At 40.4% G+C, this 18,245-nt stretch overlaps 2 protein-coding genes across 6 annotated transcripts in view; one reads left to right on the forward strand and one right to left on the reverse strand.

Annotated features, from left to right (window-relative positions):
- The window catches only part of fyco1a (FYVE and coiled-coil domain autophagy adaptor 1a), a 35,669-nt gene extending 23,020 nt beyond the window's left edge, over positions 1-12,649 (reverse strand). The window contains exons 1-10 of one of the 5 annotated variants that reach the window (XM_058410445.1): positions 12,598-12,649; positions 11,602-11,703; positions 10,823-10,929; positions 10,551-10,676; positions 6,519-6,625; positions 5,176-5,319; positions 4,837-4,930; positions 1,660-4,143; positions 1,232-1,324; positions 722-840 (exon numbers count right to left, since the gene is read on the reverse strand). In XM_058410445.1, the coding sequence (XP_058266428.1) occupies positions 722-840; positions 1,232-1,324; positions 1,660-4,143; positions 4,837-4,930; positions 5,176-5,319; positions 6,519-6,625; positions 10,551-10,676; positions 10,823-10,929; positions 11,602-11,653 (3,326 nt within the window). In that variant the 5' untranslated portion in view covers positions 11,654-11,703; positions 12,598-12,649. Of the gene's footprint in view, positions 1-721; positions 841-1,231; positions 1,325-1,659; positions 4,144-4,836; positions 4,931-5,175; positions 5,320-6,518; positions 6,626-10,550; positions 10,677-10,822; positions 10,930-11,601; positions 11,707-12,380; positions 12,569-12,597 lie in introns of those variants that run through there. The other 4 variants (XM_058410446.1, XM_058410443.1, XM_058410447.1 and 1 more) reach the window with 4 other exon arrangements.
- Positions 12,650-15,598: 2,949 nt separating this feature from the next.
- LOC131366215 (chemokine XC receptor 1-like) lies at positions 15,599-17,515 on the forward strand. Its single transcript, XM_058410469.1, has 2 exons — positions 15,599-15,845; positions 16,075-17,515. The coding sequence occupies exons 1-2, from the start codon at positions 15,842-15,844 to the stop codon at positions 17,115-17,117; spliced, it is 1,047 nt and encodes a 348-aa protein (XP_058266452.1). The 5' UTR covers positions 15,599-15,841; the 3' UTR covers positions 17,118-17,515.
- The last annotated feature ends 730 nt before the right edge of the window (positions 17,516-18,245 follow it).

An 18,245-nucleotide genomic window follows, 5' to 3' on the forward strand; every position in this document is an offset into this window, starting at 1 on the left:
ATTATTTCCTCAGTGATTAGCGCCCTGCTGCGTCAGAATCCTGCTTTAATTACATTCAAACGTGACAGTTAGCTTTAAGCTTAGTGCTATGCTAACTCTTCTGTGCGGCCTCAGACAATCACAGACAGATAAAAAAAGGGAAATAACTTCTGTCGCATAGCCTTCAAGAAAGACTCCAGCTGTCCTGTTAGCACAGCATGCTATCGGTTTCCAAAACAAAAAATAAAAAACAATGCTCACCCGATTTGAATATCAGATCAACGTGATGCAGGGACAGAACTCCACGTCTCATTGCTGACTATTTAACCACACTGTATCAAATGCTAAACCTTCGTAATGTTGTATTAATATACTAGCTAACAGCTATTCACGCATTATTGTATGATGCTAGCTACCATTTTGTTTAGCCTTGTCAGAAAAGTTTCCACAATCTTAGACTGGAGATTTGACTTGCCCTGACATGGTTATAATGAGAGATATAGTCTTGTAAAGGATTTGCTGTGATATGTCAGTATGTTATTGTGTTGGAGAAGTATGATGTGTGCTGCGAGGGATTCCGACACCAGATTTTACTTAGCGACCACGAGAGGCTACATCCGGCCCGTCGCTGCTTCGTCATTATGTCAGAAGAGATGCGAGGTGGGATTTTGGGAGGGCGATGAGTGTGGAGAAAATGTATTTGTGAACAGAAAGTGTGTGCGCACGTGTGTGTGTGTGTTACCATGTCACTCTTTCCTTCAGCTGCTGTATTTCATCCTCTGCTCCGCGAATCAGGCTCTTGGTGTTCGTAATGTGAGAATCTTTCTCCCCCATCAGTCGGGAGCACTCCGAATTCAAATCCTGCAGAAACACAAACCATGGCAGCTTCTTTTGTCTATATGTTATACAACATACTAAAAAGCACAAGATTTTAATACTTAAAGATGTCGTTACTTGATTTAAGAGTGTGGTTTTATTCCTGAATCAGGAGGAGAAATATATTGCCATCTTTCATCATCACACCCTGTGACTGGGTCTTACACACACTGACTGCTTACATGCTAATATGTACTTATTAGCTTATCTGCCTGACAAATGTCTAGCAGGAATGGATATTCATTTCCATGAGTCACACCACTTTATAAAGACCACAAGATCATGAAGGATAGCAGAAGCAGTTACCAAGCTTAACCTGTTAACCTGAGAACGTTTCGTTGAAAACCTTTTCAACAAATTGAACAAAAATACAGACCTCTAACTCGGTGACTTTGACCTCCAGGCTGGACGCCTTCTCGCTTTCAGACTTCAGCTGCACTTTTATACTCTCAAGTTTGTCATTTAAGCTCTGAGAAGAAAAACAAATCAGTGTATTAAAAGTTTCTGGAATAACAAGAACAAAAACGTAGCACGGCTTACTAGAGCATTCACTGATTTACAGACTGAATAGATATGATGTGAGTTGCCAGTTTAATAGATACTGGATTTATTACATAATGTAGTGGTGGCTCAAGGTTTAGGGTTTGTTGCCTACTGACCAGAATGTCATGAGCTGACCCTGCACTCTGACCTTAGCTTCTTAACAAACTGGGACATGCAAAGAAATGTGACAAATAAAAGTTTCTTTTACTTCTATCCAGATATATCCAATTTGGTTCCCTCGTCTCTGAGAACACTCCTTACCTTCACCTGTTTTTGGTGCGCCATATTCTCTGTGCTCATCTGAAACCTCATGGCTGCCGTCGCCTCACGTGCCACGTCTCTTTCGCGCTCAGATTTCTCCAGCATCTCCTTCAGCTCCAGCATTGTTTCTGGAAGCTTCTCCATTTGCAGGAGCTCCTCTCGCAAACTGGCGTTCTCCTGCCGCAGTGCCGCTATGCTGGCGTTCAGACGATCTGTTTCACGCACACCCTGCTCCTCCAGCTCGTGGATCCGGGTGCTCTGGGCTGTCCAGTGCTCTTGAGCTTCCTCCCGTTCTGCTGTCAGCTTGCAGATGGTCATTCCCAGCTCGGCCATCTCTGTGTTGGCTCTGTGGAGACCCTCTCTGGTCTCAGCATTCTCCATGACCAGTCGTTCATTTTGGGTCTTTAGCACGGCCAGGTCCTCTTGAGCTACAGCAAAGTCAGAAGATATTTTAGTAAAGGAAGATCTTTCTGCATCAAGCTGAGATGATATCTCCTCCAGGTGCTGCTTGGACTGTAAAAGTTCATTGACATGATTTCGGTTCTGCTCCTCAGCTTGCTTTTTAAGTTGTTCTGTCAAAGTCTGCAGTTCTATCCTAGACGCATCTGTAATTTCCAGCTTAGTCTGCATCTTTAATTTCTCCTCCTCCGAAAAGAGCAGCTTGGCCTTCAAGTTCACCACTTCCTCCTGAAGCCTGGACACTTCTGTCCCATTGAGGTTCAGCTGCTCCTCCAGTAGTGCTACTTTTGAGGCCATGTCCTGGGCCTCCTTTGCACGGCTTGCACTCATCTCCAGCTGAGCTTTTTCCACTGCTTGCTTCTGGACCTCCAACCTTTCCATCATCTCCCTCTGCTTCTCCAAAGCTTGCTCTGCATCCGCCTTCCCTGCTGCCAGCTCTTCCTCCTCGGCTTCCAGTTCATCTAATCTTTCCTGAAGCTCTTCACAAAGCCTCTCTCTGTCTTCCAACTGTGAGTTTTGTTCCTTTAGCTGTAAGGTGAGGTTTGCCTCATTACATCTTGCTACCTCTAAGCTATACTCTAGATCCCTGATCTGGTCGTTAAGTTTACGGAGGTCCTCCTGTGCCGCAGTGAGTGCATCTTTACTTTTTAAGCACTCCTCCTTGAGGTCCGTATTCTCCTGCTCCAACTTGCGGATGACGCTTTCTAATTCCTTGACCTGCAGTATTGCTTTCTGGAGCTTCTCATCCAGACTGTGGTTCTCCTCACGCATCCGCTGTTCTCGCTCATCCACTGTCACTTTAGCATCATCAAGTTGACCTCTGAGCTGCTTTTCGGATGCCCTCAGCCCAGCCAGATCATTTTCTAATCCAGCCTTACTTTCCATCAGTTCCTTATTGGTCTCCTCATTCTTTTTGACTGTCTGGAGGAGCTTGTTGTTCAGCTCTGTGAGACTGGTGCACTGTTCCTTGCATTCATCTATCATCTTGGCCTGATCTTTGATGTGTGTCTCCAGTTTCACTACACTCCCACTCAGACCCTGTTTCTCTGCTGCTACCTTCTCAGCTTCGGCCTCCAGGTGTTGGATCTTCTTGACACTGGAGATAAGTTCAGTTTCTTTACCCTTGAGTTGTGCCTTTAGTTTCTGTACCTGTCCTTCTAGACTTTCTTTAAGAGAGCTCAACTTTTTCTCGAGCACCCCTCTCTCCTCCACTGCCCTTCTCTTCTCTTCAGCAGCCTGTTGCTCCATCACCCGCAGACAGCACTGAAGGTCTTGCAGGTCTTTCTGAAGACTGCTGGCTTCTTTCTCTCTCACTGACAGCTCCTCCTGGAGTTTATCCATGGCGTTACGTTGTTCTTCAGCCTGTTTCATCAGCTTTGTACCCTTCTCTGTTAAAGCGCCCATTTTAGTTTCTCCATCTTTTAGGGCTTGCTCTTTTATTCTGAGCTCTTCACCCAGACGTTCAGCCTGCATCCTTTTTTCTTCACCAAGTGCTAGTGCTTCTATCTTGCCTTTCTCTGCTTCCTTCAGTCCATCCAGGAGTTCATGGATCTTTTGGGCGGAGTCAAATTGGCTGGCTGTCCTCTGCCCCTTCTCCTCAAGCACCCCTTCTAGTTTATCCATTAGTTCCTGGTTTCTTTTTTCTGCAGCAGCTAATTTTTCCTGAATTTCCTGAGTTGTTGCATCTTTAACAGCCTCTCGTCCCCTCAGGACCTCCAGATCTTGGGCTAGAGTCCGTTCCCTCTCTGCCAGCACCTCCAGCTTGAGCTGAAGCTCCTGGTGATTAGACTGAGCTGCTAATGAGATGTCCAGCTGCCTCTGCAGTTCAGACACCACCTCACGGAGCTCTGTGGCCTCACTGCCAAGCTGTTGAACATGCTCCACAAGCTCACGCTGTTTCAGCTCGGACTGATCCAGCTCCAGGCGAAGCTCGTCCACGGTGGTGATGGTAGAATCAGACAACGGCTCTGCAGGGTCACTCAGCAAGCTATGTCCAAACTCTGGACTGCAAAGAAATTCCGGGGCCTGAGAGATCAATGATACAGAACAAATGGTTGATACTGGAGAGAGATACACAATGATCAAAAACTGCATCACTCCTTACAGAATAACTTGAGAGTTTTTTTAAGTTTTTAGTTTAAACTTTGACTGAAGCTGTAAGCATTTCAGCTTAAAACAGTCAAGACTAAAAATACATCCACAGACAAGTCTAAGAAAAAAAATCCTCCAAACGTCATCAAAGGCTTTGGTTTCCAACTCTGGCCCCAGGACTATCCCTGATCTGGACATTTCCTGGATATATCCTAATTTAAATGACCTAATTACTGGAAACGTGTTTTTGAGGCAGGGAAATGGTAACCTTAAGGTGTTAAAGTCTACTGATGAGAAGGCTATGAGTTCAAATCCCAGAGCGGCCATTGAGCAAGACCCTTAATCCTAAAATTGCTCAATTGTATCTTTATCAATTTGCATAAAAGCGACTGCCAAATGAGTAAATGTAAATCTAAAGAGCTACTCAGTGGCCAGAATTGAGAATCACTGGTCTTAAAGAAAAATGAGAAGTCTGGTAACCCCTGCCATCTACTGGAAACATGCAGTAGTGATTTATATGGAAATTAAAAATCACTATAAATCAATCCATGATCTTTTTTGTTTGTTAATCTTCTCTTTAGTCTTGCTAAAATTCCAGTGTAAATCCTTTGCTCTAAAGCACATCACCTGTGAATATGAGCTGGCCAGGCTGTTGATGCTGGAGCTGCGGCTCGGCGCTTTCCACACGTGGCTTGGAGAGTTGGTCATACCAAGAGTTCTCCTGTGGCACAAAACATGAAAATAAATTACACAAAAATACATGATGCTGGATTATTTAGTGTGTCCACACAAATACAATGTTGGTTCTAGCATTCTCAAGCCACTATGTAAAATTCTGTATTGTTTGCATATAGGATGGACCGATGCTACACTCTCGTTATGTCCATGATCTCTTGCATGCTGACTCACTCATTCACACTAATACACTAATATATGATTGTATTTTGAACCTTAAGCTCTGCTCACCTTGCAAAAGTGGGCCAGGCCGAATCAAGGTCGTGACCCCGGGACGCCACATCAAACTGGACTTCGTTGAGCTCGTAGAGAGAGTTAATGATGTCTGCATTGAGATGAGGCTTCAGAAAGGGACTCCGGGAATAATACCAGTCACTACGAAATAAACACACGTTATTAATTACGCGTGTATGAGTTGATCAGGTACACTTCCACCTGTGAGATAATACTTTCTCAGATCATAATCATATCATGTTTTCAAAATCATTTCCAGTTTTATGCTGATTTTATGACTTTATGATTTTATATAGCTTTTTCATTTTATAATTATATATAAAAAGGTAATTAAAAAATTAATAATAATAATAACAGTACAAACACTGGAAGCATTTATTTTAAACATTTTTATTGTAAATAATTCTGTACATAATTAAATGTCTAAAAGTCTGAAAGCACCATTAAAAATACTTGTTTTGCATTCTTTTTGTCTTATTTAATACAATTTATATTACAAATTATATAACCGTCAACAACGTGAGTGAAAAGTAGAAATATCTATACAAATTTCTAATACTTATGTTTTTTGTTTTTTTGCTTCTTCTTTTTTTTTTTAAACTGGAACAAACTCCACAAATTTGATTCAATGTTTACAATACTGAACATTTTTTCTGTTAATTATTTATAACCTGCTTATTTCCGATAAAACACACAAACAAACAAACAAAATCCAAGGTTTTCAATGTAGCCTCAGACTTTTGGACCGCATTGTATATTACAAAGTAATATTTTAAGTATAAAAATAATTTTAAAAAATCTAAATGCTACAGTTCTGTTAGCATCCAGAGTAATTTTGCAACCTAAAATCTTATGTTTGGACCTGTGAATTTTTCAAAAGAATTGCCTTATTTCTGTATTGACAAAGCTTGGAATGAAAAATACCATGTTTCCTTGATAATTATTAAGATTTAAATCAGTGACAACCCAAAAACAGTACTAAAAGCCACTGAAGAGCTGAATGGCGTCACGTATGCGACATAACGCACTTCCAATTCGAGCCGTACGCACCTAGTCGGTTGTTTATGCACTGACACGCACATGTACCTATTATTCTACCAACACATGAAAAGGGCAGCTTCCACTCCTGTACAGCTCTAATGAAACAGGGAAACAAATTTAAAGAAGTAGAGACTTGCACTGGGAAGAGAAATTACCAAGGTAAAACAATGAAAGTGATCACTTGTGTAAACCTGGTCATTTAACGGAACAAAAAAAAAAAAAGTGAAGCGAGTGCATGAGAATTTCATAACAAATGTATGTGCTGCAGCGTTAAGTACAAAGCTATAGATTGAGGTTACCTTGTGACCCTTTGGTTCATGAAGCACTGCTGAAGAGTGTCAGCTAACCGCTGGTGCACCAGAGAGTAGCGGATAAACGCTCGGCCTTTTCCCAGCGATGTCTTTAGCTGTGTGAGAGAGAGAGAGAGAGAGAGAGAGAGAGTTGTTTTTAGTTACATGTTCAAGCTTTATCACAAAGCATATCCTTCACAATAAAAAGAAAAATGTGATTTATTCATTTGAAATACACATGTCGCATGTCTACTAGTGTTAATTCACTTCGCATAACCACCTAAAGACCTAACCAACCCTCTGACTCACACTGTTTATACCATTTACATTCCTGGCATTTAGCAGATGCCCTTATCCAGAGCAACAATTTATTTCATACAACTGAGCAAATGAGGGTTGAGGGTCTTGCAATCACAGCTTGGTGGACCTGGGATTCAAACTCACAACATTCCAATCAGTAGTCCGACACCTGGACCACTATGCTACCATATCCCACAGGAGGAAGTCACTTTAATTTTTCAATTCTGATTGGTTAGCTTGCACACAGACTTGTCATATAATCCAAATGTAATTATTAAATAACATGTTCATTAAGAGGGGCAGCATGGTGGCTTAGTGGTTAGCGCTGTTACCTCACAGCAAGAAGGTCCTGGGTTTGAATCCCTGGTTCAAACAGGCAGGGGCCTTTCTGTGTGGAGTTTGTGTGTTCCCCCTATGCCTGTGTGGGTTTACTCCAGGTACTCTGGTTTCCTCCCACAGTCCAAAAACATGTACATTAGGTCTTTTGGTAATTCTAAATTGCCCATAGGAGTGAGTGTGGTGTGGTTTTTATAGCTTAGTAGGTTTTCCACTTCATTAAAGTCTTCATGACATTGTACTTGAAACATTGGTGAAGTTCTTATTAACTAAAAAAGGTTTAATAAAAGATGAACAGGAAGTGATTTTGCAGCTGTTCTACAACAATAAACAACAAGATCCTAAAAAAAATATAGAAACCGATATAAATCACTCCATCCCATCATCCATGCCCAGGTGTTTTATTCCTTTTTTTTTTTAACATACACAGTGCATCTGTGGAGTATTTCTCTCTGAGTAGATGAAGATAAACAGTCCATTAAACAGCTTTTGCAGTTTTTAATTGCTGTGACATACTAGAACTGTATAATTATAAAAAGAAATACACTTTAACAACATGTTTGTGTGCTTTCCAGACACTAAAGCAGAAATGATCGACAGTGAAAGGATACAAACACGGGGTTACATTGAGCACGAGGTAAAAGAATATATACCGCATTACATATTCCAACTTTCCCCGGTGAGGAAGTAAAAGGAAGAAGCGGATTATATTAAACAGGCTGATATTATAGAAAATGAGAAATGGATACATCGGGAAATCTCCTGATTGGTTATAAATTATGAAAGTTTCTATGAAGAGAGCTTCTATCTAATGTTCATGTTCAATCCCCCCAGAATTTCACTGCTTGATTACATGAACTGGTGAAATAACAATCACAGGATTCTTCTCTTAAACTCCTCCACCTGTAATGACCTTCTATACGAGCTGTACTCATGTTCCACACACATTAATGGAAGAGGTTTTTGGCTGAATGTGAACTCCTCTGAATATCATGGAGTTGGCTTGATGTGGTGTGAATTAGGGGATTTGGTAGCTTAGTGGTTAAAGCGTTGGCCTACTGATCAGAAGGTTGTGAGTTCAAATTCTGTCACCAAGCTGCCACTGCTGGGCACCTGGGCAAGGCCCTTTACCCTCAATTGCTCAGGTGTATAATGTGATAAAACATAAGTTTCTCTGGAGTAGCCTGTCTGCTAAATGCTGTAAATGAAATCTAATTTCTGCAAATGCAAACCTTCAGGGACTGTATCATTATATCTCAGAGCTATGGAATTCATGATTCTTCTGTAAAGCAGAGTATCTGCATATGTATATATACACTGCTCAAAAAAAAAATTAAATGAACACTTTTTAATCAGAACATAGCATCAAGTCAATTCAACTCCTGGGATATTGATCTGGTCGGTTAAGTAGCAGAGGGGTTTGTTAATCAGTTTCAGCTGCTTTGGTGTTAATGAAATTAACAACAGGTACACTAGATGGGCTACAATGAGATGACCCCCAAAACAGGAATGGTTTTCCAGGTGGAGGCCACTGACATTTTTTTCCCTACTCATCTTTCCTGACTGTTTTTCACTAGTTTTAGATTTGGCTAGGGTCAGTGTCACTACTGGTAGCATGAGGTGATACCTGGACACCTCTTCCAGGATTACTAGAAGGTTTGCTGTGTCTCCCAGCACAGTCTCGAGTATGGAGGAGATTCCAGGAGAGCTGGACAAGGCCGTTGAAGGTCCTTAAACTATCAGCAGGACTGGTATCTGCTCCTTTGTGCAAGGAGGAACAGGATGAGCACTGCCAGAGCCCTCCAAAATGACCTCCAGCAGGCCACTGGTGTGTTATGGTGTGCATATCCACTGAGGGACGCACAGACCTCTACATGCTAAACAATGGCACCCTGACTGCCATTGGGTATTGGGATTCATTGTCGGATCCTACACTGGTGCAGTGGGTCCTGGGTTCCTCCTGGTGCACGACAATGCACGGCCTCATGTGGCGAGAGTATGCAGGCAGTTCCTGGAGGATGAAGGAATTGATACCATTGAATGTACGATACTTGCCTCACCTAAATCCAATAGAACACCTCTGGAACATTATGTTTCGGTCTATCCGATGCTGCCAGGTTGCACCTCAGACTGTCCAAGAGCTCAGTGATGCCCTGGTCCAGATCTGGAAGGAAATACCCCAGGACACTATCCGTCGTCTCATTAGGAGCATACCCAACAAGCACATGGGGGTCATACAAACTACTGAGTACCATTTTGAGTTGCTGCAATTAAAATCCAGCAAAATGGACTAGTCTGCTGCATCATTTTGTCACTTTGATTTTCAGGGTGTCTTTGAATTCAGCACTCTGTAGGTTGATCATTTTCATTTCCATCAAATGATGTGGCATCCTTTTGCTCCTAATACATTAGAGTGTATATTTAAAGGAAATGACAACACATCAAAATAACCCAAGATCGTGCAGTATTTGCAGAGCTTTAATAACTCAAATAAAACAAAATGCAAATAATTTGTAAACATTTGTAAACGATTTGCATGCGTTTTGGCTCCATGCTCTCCACCAGTTTTTCACATTGCTGTTGGGGAATTTTATACCACTCTTTTTGCAAAAAACAGCTCAGCTTTGCTTGATGGTTTGTGATCGTCCATCTTCCTCTTGATGACATTCCAGGGGTTCTCAATAGGGTTCAAATCTGGAGACTGGGCAGTGGTCTCTTAGATTTTTCCAGAGCTGTATATGAACTCTTATACGGAAAAGCTTGCACAGCAACTTGTGCAATAATAAAAAAAAATGTGTGTAATTGATGATATGGTGAAATTGTCGAGGTTTATTTAATATGTTCACAATGTTGAACGTAACTAATCACGTAAAAGCAAGTAAAAAGTGTCATTCTGTCATAATGGGGATAAAAACACCTCAGGATGTGCTGCTGTTTGGAATGAGTCACTGATTAGTTTCCCATTAAAGAACAAGATTTATTCTTGCCAGGATTTAAAGATCAAGCCGAGACAAGCAGGTAGTTTGTCCTGTTCTGTAATAAAGCTTTTACATGAGAGAACCTGACATTTAAAGAAATGTTTCTTTGTGTCAGCGTAACTATAAGGAAGCACCAATATTTTACTGTGACCTTTGGATTTGAACAAATCAGCACAACAAGGAAGTGTAATAAACAAACAAACAAAAAAAAGTGTTGGCTTAGTTAAAATATCTTGAACTGAGTCAATAATGTTACATTTGGTTAACTAGTAAACTTAGAATAAGTAATAGTAAATAAATTTGACATTTTATTTTATTTTATTATTTATTTAGATGGGGTTTTTTTCAGTGTGGGATCAGACCCATGTAGCCGCCATGTGGTGGATGAATAAACGGATGAATGTGTGAGGAAGTGGTTAGATTCTACCTCAGAAATGGACTTGACAAAGCGAATACCATCGTTGGCTCCTTTGATTTTGGCCAGACAGTCGCTAAAATAGTCCCAGTAATCTTTCTTCGTGCCTAAAAGTGTGGTCTTGTCCTTCTGGTCAAACTGTGTAAAAGAACAAAGTGCTGCTTTAATAAAATGAAACAAACCACTGGACCGGGTCAATCAATCCAGCTGCAAAAGATGACGTCTAGAGCTGTGTGTGTGTGTGTGTGTGTGTATGTGTTTGTTATGTAGCAGAAAACCCGAACCTGCAGCAGGTACTCGAGCTTGTAGGAGAACTTATGCAGGTTGTTGCTGTCGTCTGTGATGGGCTCTCCACTCTCTTTATACTCTTTGGTGAGCTCTGACACGGCATCTGTTGAGCAAAATGTAGGACAGACTGTTACTAACAATTAATTAACTACTTACTAACAATTTTCAGGAAACTTTCAGGAAACGTTTAATCCTGCTCCGGCATTGCCATGGAGTCAGATCCTGGAATACAGTACAGGTCTGGTAAGAGTTGGTGCTGTAGAAATTTAACAACAATCAACATCAATAAGAATCGAGAATTTAGTTTATATCATCGAGGTGAAATAAACAGACGTAACAACAAAATGAACTGCAGCCAATCAACAGTAAGAACATTCAACAGCTAAAGAGAGGAACTGGTTGCAAACTATCACGCTTTAAGCCATTACTCCATCCTCCTTCATCCATCCATCCATCCATTGTCTATACCCGCTTATTCCTAATTAGGGTCACGGGGGTCTGCTGGAGCCTATCCCAGTGCACATAGGGCGAAAGGCAGGGGTACACCCTGGACAGGTCGCCAGTCCATCGCAGGGCCATCCTCCTTCATTTCTCTCTTAATCATTCAGTGAAAGCATAAAGATGACAGTGAAGGATGAACTATGAACCCTTTTTTCACCCCCGATCCTTGTCAGGCTGAATGTCCTTTTATTCTTTATGGTGTGGATCTTATGATATGTTTCATTCATGTACATGGATGTCTTTTTCTCTCAAAACACACAAACACTTGAGTTACCATGCAGATCTCTGATGATCCTCTGGAGCTGGCCCTCCCCAGCCGACGCCATGGTCCTGCTCGCTCCCTGGCAAGCCGGGTCAAGAAGTCATTGGTGGTCTGCTACTGAGTGGAATAAACACATAAAACGTTATTTATATTAAAATTTACACAAGTACAGCTTCATATACTCACACAAAAAGACGTCTCCCTGAAATCAGACTGTCTCTGAGGTTAGTGCCTCTTTCACCAAGGAACGAATCCATTAAGTCGTAGGAATGGGATAAGGATTTGTTTAATAATAAGCAGCTCGCCCAGGCTACAGGCAAGTGAGGGAAATGATTTATTTTTAATTTATTATGAATTGCGCTGATATATCTCAGACTCAATCCAAGTTACGACTAGATTGTCTCGTTACTACGCAAGTCATTATGATTTATTAAGAAGGCATAACTTAGTTATAAATACATTTGAGGTATAAATCAATTTTTAGACACAGTTTTAAGCTTTTACATAACATGCAACTAGTAAATTAGGCCGTTATTTATATATTAAATAAGAATTATCCGGAGAAAATACGACTTGTAAGTGGGATTTTTTTGGGATGAAATTAATTTCTTCCCAAATTGGCTTGTATTCAAAACAACACTGAAACCCTGAGAAACTGAAACAGTGAGTGTTTGTTTACAGTTTAACAAATTTACAGTTTAACAGACACAAACAACAGCGTAAAGCACCGTGAAGAAAACAATCCGCTTGTTTAAAGGTTAAAGTTAAAGGCCCACAAAACTTTAACATACTTTCGGAGCGCTCGAGCCTGGACGATGTTTACAATGGGTGAACAAACTTGCTAGCCTTGTCAACCTTTTTGATTGACAGGTCAAAGTTACAGCCGTAAACATTTTAAAAACAAAGGTTACTAAGCATTTAGGAATGAAATATTGTGTGAAACACCACAGGGCGTTTTAAAAAAGTTTAGAAAACTATTTCTTCACGAGTGAAAAGTTGAGAAAATACCGTCGAAATAATGCCATGTTTCTTATTCCGTGTTTGATGACCCGCCCACTGAGGTCTCTCAGCCAATAGGAAAAGAAGCATGCTTAGTTGCGCTGAAGAGACGTCATATGACAGCTGAAGCCGGCACGGTGTTGTTGTTGTTGTTGTTGTTGTTGTTTTGAAACAGGAATCAACAAGCGTTTTACAAACCTGGCACAAATACAACAACAAAAAAATTTAAATTTAAAAACTCTCTTGGAGTCTTCAAAAGCGCAGATCACATCTCTAAGCTTTTTGGCATTTCCCCTTTCCACAATATTATTATTATTATTATTATTATTATTATTATTATTATAGTTGTTGTTGTTTGTTTTATTTATTTAATAGATATTTATTTGATAAATATATATATATATATATATATATATATATATATATATATATATATTGCCAAAAGTATTCGCTCACCTGCCTTGACTCGCATATGAACTTAAGTGACATCCCATTCCTAATCCATAGGGTTCAATATGACGTCGGTCCACCCTTTGCAGCTATAACAGCTTCAACTCTTCTGGGAAGGCTGTCCACAAGGTTTAGGAGTGTGTTTATGGGAATTTTTGACCATTCTTCCAGAAGCGCATTTGTGAGGTCACACACTGATGTTGGACGAGAAGGCCTGGCTCTCAGTCTCCGCTCTAATTCATCCCAAAGGTGTTCTATCGGGTTGAGGTCAGGACTCTGTGCAGGCCAGTCAAGTTCATCCACACCAGACTCTGTCATCCATGTCTTTATGGACCTTGCTTTGGTCACTGGTGCACAGTCATGTTGGAAGAGGAAGGGGCCAGCTCCAAACTGTTCCCACAAAGTTGGGAGCATGGAATTGTTCAAAATGTCTTGGTATGCTGAAGCATTCAGAGTTCCTTTCACTGGAACTAAGGGGCCAAGCCCAGCTCCTGAAAAACAACCCCACACCATAATCCCCCTCCACCAAACTTTACAGTCAGATGCAGTCAGACAAGTACCGTTCTCCTGGCAACCGCCAAACCCAGACTCGTCCATCAGATTGCCAGATGGAGAAGTGGGATTCGTCACTCCAGAGAACGTGTCTCCACTGCTCTAGAGTCCAGTGGCGGCGTGCTTTACACCACTGCATCCGACGCTTTGCATTGCACTTGGTGATGTATGGCTTGGATGCAGCTGCTCGGCCATGGAAACCATTCCATGAAGCTCTCTGCGCACTGTTCTTGAGCTAATCTGAAGGCCACATGAAGTTTGGAGGTCTGTAGCGATCGACTCTGCAGAAAGTTGGCGACCTCTTCGCACTATGCGCCTCAGCATCCGCTGACCCCGCTCCATCAGTTTACGTGGCCTACCACTTGGTGGCTGAGTTGCTGTCGTTCCCAAACACTTCCACGTTCTTATAATACAGCTGACAGTTGACTGTGGAATATTTAGGAGCGAGGAAATTTCACGACTGGATTTGTTGCACAGGTGGCATCCTATCACAGTTCCACGCTGGAATTCACTGAGCTCCTGAGAGCGACCCATTCTTTCACAAATGTTTGGAAAAACAGTCTGCATGCCTAGGTGCTTGATTTTATACACCTGTGGCCATGGAAGTGATTGGAACACCTGATTCTGATTATTTGGATGGGCGAATACTTTTGGCAATATAGTGTATATATATATATATATATATATATATATATATATATATATATATATATATATATATATATATATATATATATATATATATATATAAAATAAATAAGGAAATTCAGAAATATTCCAGTTTTGGTAATAGTAGAATTTCCAGCAAGCAATTTTAGCTGCACCTTTTGTCAACTAACTTTATTTGTAAAGTTATGTGATGTAACACTACTTCTCATATAAAGACACAGAGTAAACAACAGTTTTAATGAGTTCACATACTCCCACAATGATACACAAATTTGAGCTAAACAGAGTTTTTCCATATGAATATTCTCAAATAGATAAATACCAAGAAAAGCCTAAAACTCTTCAGATTATTGCTAATGTTTTTTTTTTTTTTTGTCAAGTTATGCATTTGTTATAGTATGTATTTCTGTCATCCTTTTTTTTTGCTTGCTGTTTGTAAGTTACTAACTTGATGTCCAGGGTCCCAGGTTCGAGTCAGAGCTTCGGTTAACACTCTGTGAAGTTCTACACAGTTTCCTCTGGGTTATTTGGTTTCTTTCCAGCTTCCAAAAACATGCCATTAGATGGACTGGTGAGTCAAAATAGCCTGCAGTTGTGAATGTGGAATGTGTGTGTGTGTCTTAATTAATTACTGTGTTATGTGTAATGATTCAAGAACCACATATTGTAGTTTTTATTCCTTTATATTTACATTCACTGTCACAAATTCCTGTTACCACTTACGTTATAAGCAGTTGTTTATAGCTCACCAACCTGTTTCGCTTTCTCTCTCTCTATCTCCATGTTACTAAGACAAAAATAGTGCATCTTTTCATGTTGATGAAAGGCCTTACTGACTGTTCCACCTTATGTTTGGATTTATATTTACATTTCATTTCTATTGTCCCTACATAGGGTGAACAAAACATTTCTTTTTACATTTATGGCATTTAGCAGATGTTCTTAGCCAGAGCAGATCCAAAATCTTATCCAGAAGGGCTTGAAAGTCTCTATCAGTGAATGCATCAATGCTGGCTGATTATGTCACAGACTTCAGTCTGATACTATCAGTCTGAATACTGTGTTGGGAGGTAACATAGCAAGAAATGCACATAGAGAACATTTTGATGCTGGTTGAAGTGCTTAAGCTGATTTTATATCTAGAGGAAGTTCATTCCACCAACCAGATGCCAGAACAGAAGAGTCTCGATGTGTACCTTCCTTCTTCCCTGAGAGATGGTGGGATCAGTCGAGCAGCGCTAGAAGATCAGGAAACAAGCTGGGGGTGCAGTGCAGGGTGTGTGAAGTGCATCACTTTTTTTGGCTTAGCATATTGAACTTCCTTATTATTTAAACACCTGTGGTGATGCTGGGGGTGGGATATTGATTTTAAAGCTCATCATCTACATAAAAACCCAGGCATTCAGGTCACTTTGGAGGATTTAACTTTTTAAATTTTACACCTTCATCTTTTGGTCAGAAGAAGAGGGGTTTCAGAAGAAGAGAGAACTATAAAGAAGCTAAAATATTTTTGTCATTCTTTGGATTTACAAGGAAGATTTAAGAAATTGAACCAAACTGGAGCAGGAATTACAGACATAAAATGGGTATATTAAACTATAATTATTGTGATTATTTAACTGATAATGTCGTACATTTAAGGTTCACTGGAATTTAACACACTTGAAGTATTGTGTCACTTCTCTGTTAATGTAAATGTAACATGGTTTTAGAACAATAAGTTCCTGTTTTAAAAATGAAGAGCTCATTGTAACAGATTTAGCCTTTAAGGTGGGATAATAGAGTTATGTTGCTAATAATGTTTTTGTTTTCCAGAAAACAGTACGGATTATTATTATGCCAATATACTGGACATCGAAAACGGATTGTGTCGCAAGGACGCCGTGGCAAAAGTTGGCTCCATCGTTGTCCCGTTTTTCTTCAGCATTGTGGTGTTGCTCAGTCTAATTGGTAACATCTTGGTTCTTGTGATTCTAGTGCTTTATGAGAATCTTAAATTGTTGACCAACATTTACATCCTCAACCTGGCCGTGTCGGACCTGCTCTTCACTGTGGGACTGCCGTTCTGGGCTTGTTACTACATCTGGGGTTGGACACTCGGAGATGTGGCGTGCAAAACTGTCTGCTTCGTCTTTTACGCTGGATTTTACAGCAGCGTCATGTTCCTGATGATGATGACCTTTCAGCGCTACATGGCTGTGGTGCACCCTCTCTCAGACTGGGAAAGAGGACATGGTTTTTCACTGATCACCATCATCACTTGGGTAGTGAGCATCGCTGCCGCAGTGCCGGCCCCAATCTACAGCTCAGTCCAGGCTGACCCAGGAGACCCTCAAAAACTTTACTGTGAGTACAATTCCACTGGTGCATATTTGGCCATTACGTACGAACAGAACGTGTTTTTTGTTTTCGCCTTTTTGTTCATGGGGTTCTGCTACACAAAAATCCTGCAGACCATCTTCAATACACGAACGAACAAGAGACATCGTACTATCAAACTCATCTTCTGCATCGTAGTCGTGTTCTTTCTTGGTTGGGCTCCTTATAACCTGGTGATTTTTCTGCACACCTTTACTCATCATCAGATCAATTATTTCACGAGGTGTGACGTCTCGCACCATCTCGACTACGCCGAATACATCTGCAAGCTGCTGGCATTTTCGCACTGCTGCCTTAATCCCGTGTTTTATGTTTTCGTTGGTGTTAAATTCAGGAATCATGTAAAGGGGATTCTGCGGAAGATTTTTCAAACCGCTCCGAACATGGACATACAGCATACACGAACCGGCACCATTCTGTCTCACGGCTCTGTGTGTTCAAACAGCAACAACTGCAAACGCAATTCCACGACGGTCTGAGCAAACGATTTATCCAATGCTTAAACATGTAGAGGTTATGTAACATATACTGTACAGTGAAAAAGTGTAATCATATTAAAAGTGGATGTCTGGAGGTTATGTTTTCTTTGTTAAATGACAGCATGACAACACCTAATTTCACTGGTGCCTTATTTAAAAGGCTAATCACTTTAATATGGTCTTATAATATTCTCAAGAAAAATATGATAAATGTGCATGAGTGGATTTTAAAGGCATCTGATACAGTACAGGAACTCAGACTTCCTAATCAATTTGCAAATAAATAGACATTGGTCTGGTTCAGAATTCATTCTGGCTCATAATATACTGTTTCCACATCCTACATGACTATTCAGTTTCAAACAGTTTGTACAAATGTGTCACAGCCGAGCAGATTTTTCCACTGTAAATAATAAATCAATAAATCTTTGGACTTGTTGTCTTCCTTTGTTTCGGGCTGAAACTGTTTGACACAACACTTCAATAAAACCAACAGGAAACATGTGAAATAAAACAAAACCACACTTAGCATTATGTAAGCAGGAAGTAATTAGAACTTTTATTTTTGTCATGGGGGACTGAGTGTCTTATCAACAAACTCACAGAACTGACTGGATCTGGATTTGATATTATATGTGGAGGCAAATTCTCAAGAATACACAAATAAAAAGATTATCCTATTTAGGCTTCTGCTGTAGATGTAAAATACTTCTCTTTAAACTCTTGTCAAGTCAAGAGGCTTTTATTGTCATTTTAACCATATACAGCTGATGCAGTACACAGTGTAATGATTCCTCCAGGACCCTGGTGCTACATAAAACACAGAGCTACACAGAGAACTAGGGTTAAAAAATAAGTATTATAATAACTTTAATCATCAAAAATACATGGGCAGGTTGTTCAGAAAGCATCCACTGGCAACCAGGCCAGTCTACTCAAAAAGATTCTTTCTTCTGGTCATTACTTACCAGCATAAGACTAATAAAATGGCAACATTTATATCTGAAAATGATAGAAACAACTCTTTCTAGTCAATCCTAAAGTGGTGTCCTCTACACATTATGGCAAGGACATTGAGGTGATTTAGCAGTGAAACAGATTATCTGCCAACTCCCTTTGGAACTTCAG

This window comes from Hemibagrus wyckioides, linkage group LG15 (assembly GCF_019097595.1).
Source record: "Hemibagrus wyckioides isolate EC202008001 linkage group LG15, SWU_Hwy_1.0, whole genome shotgun sequence".
Lineage (NCBI taxonomy): Eukaryota > Metazoa > Chordata > Actinopteri > Siluriformes > Bagridae > Hemibagrus > Hemibagrus wyckioides.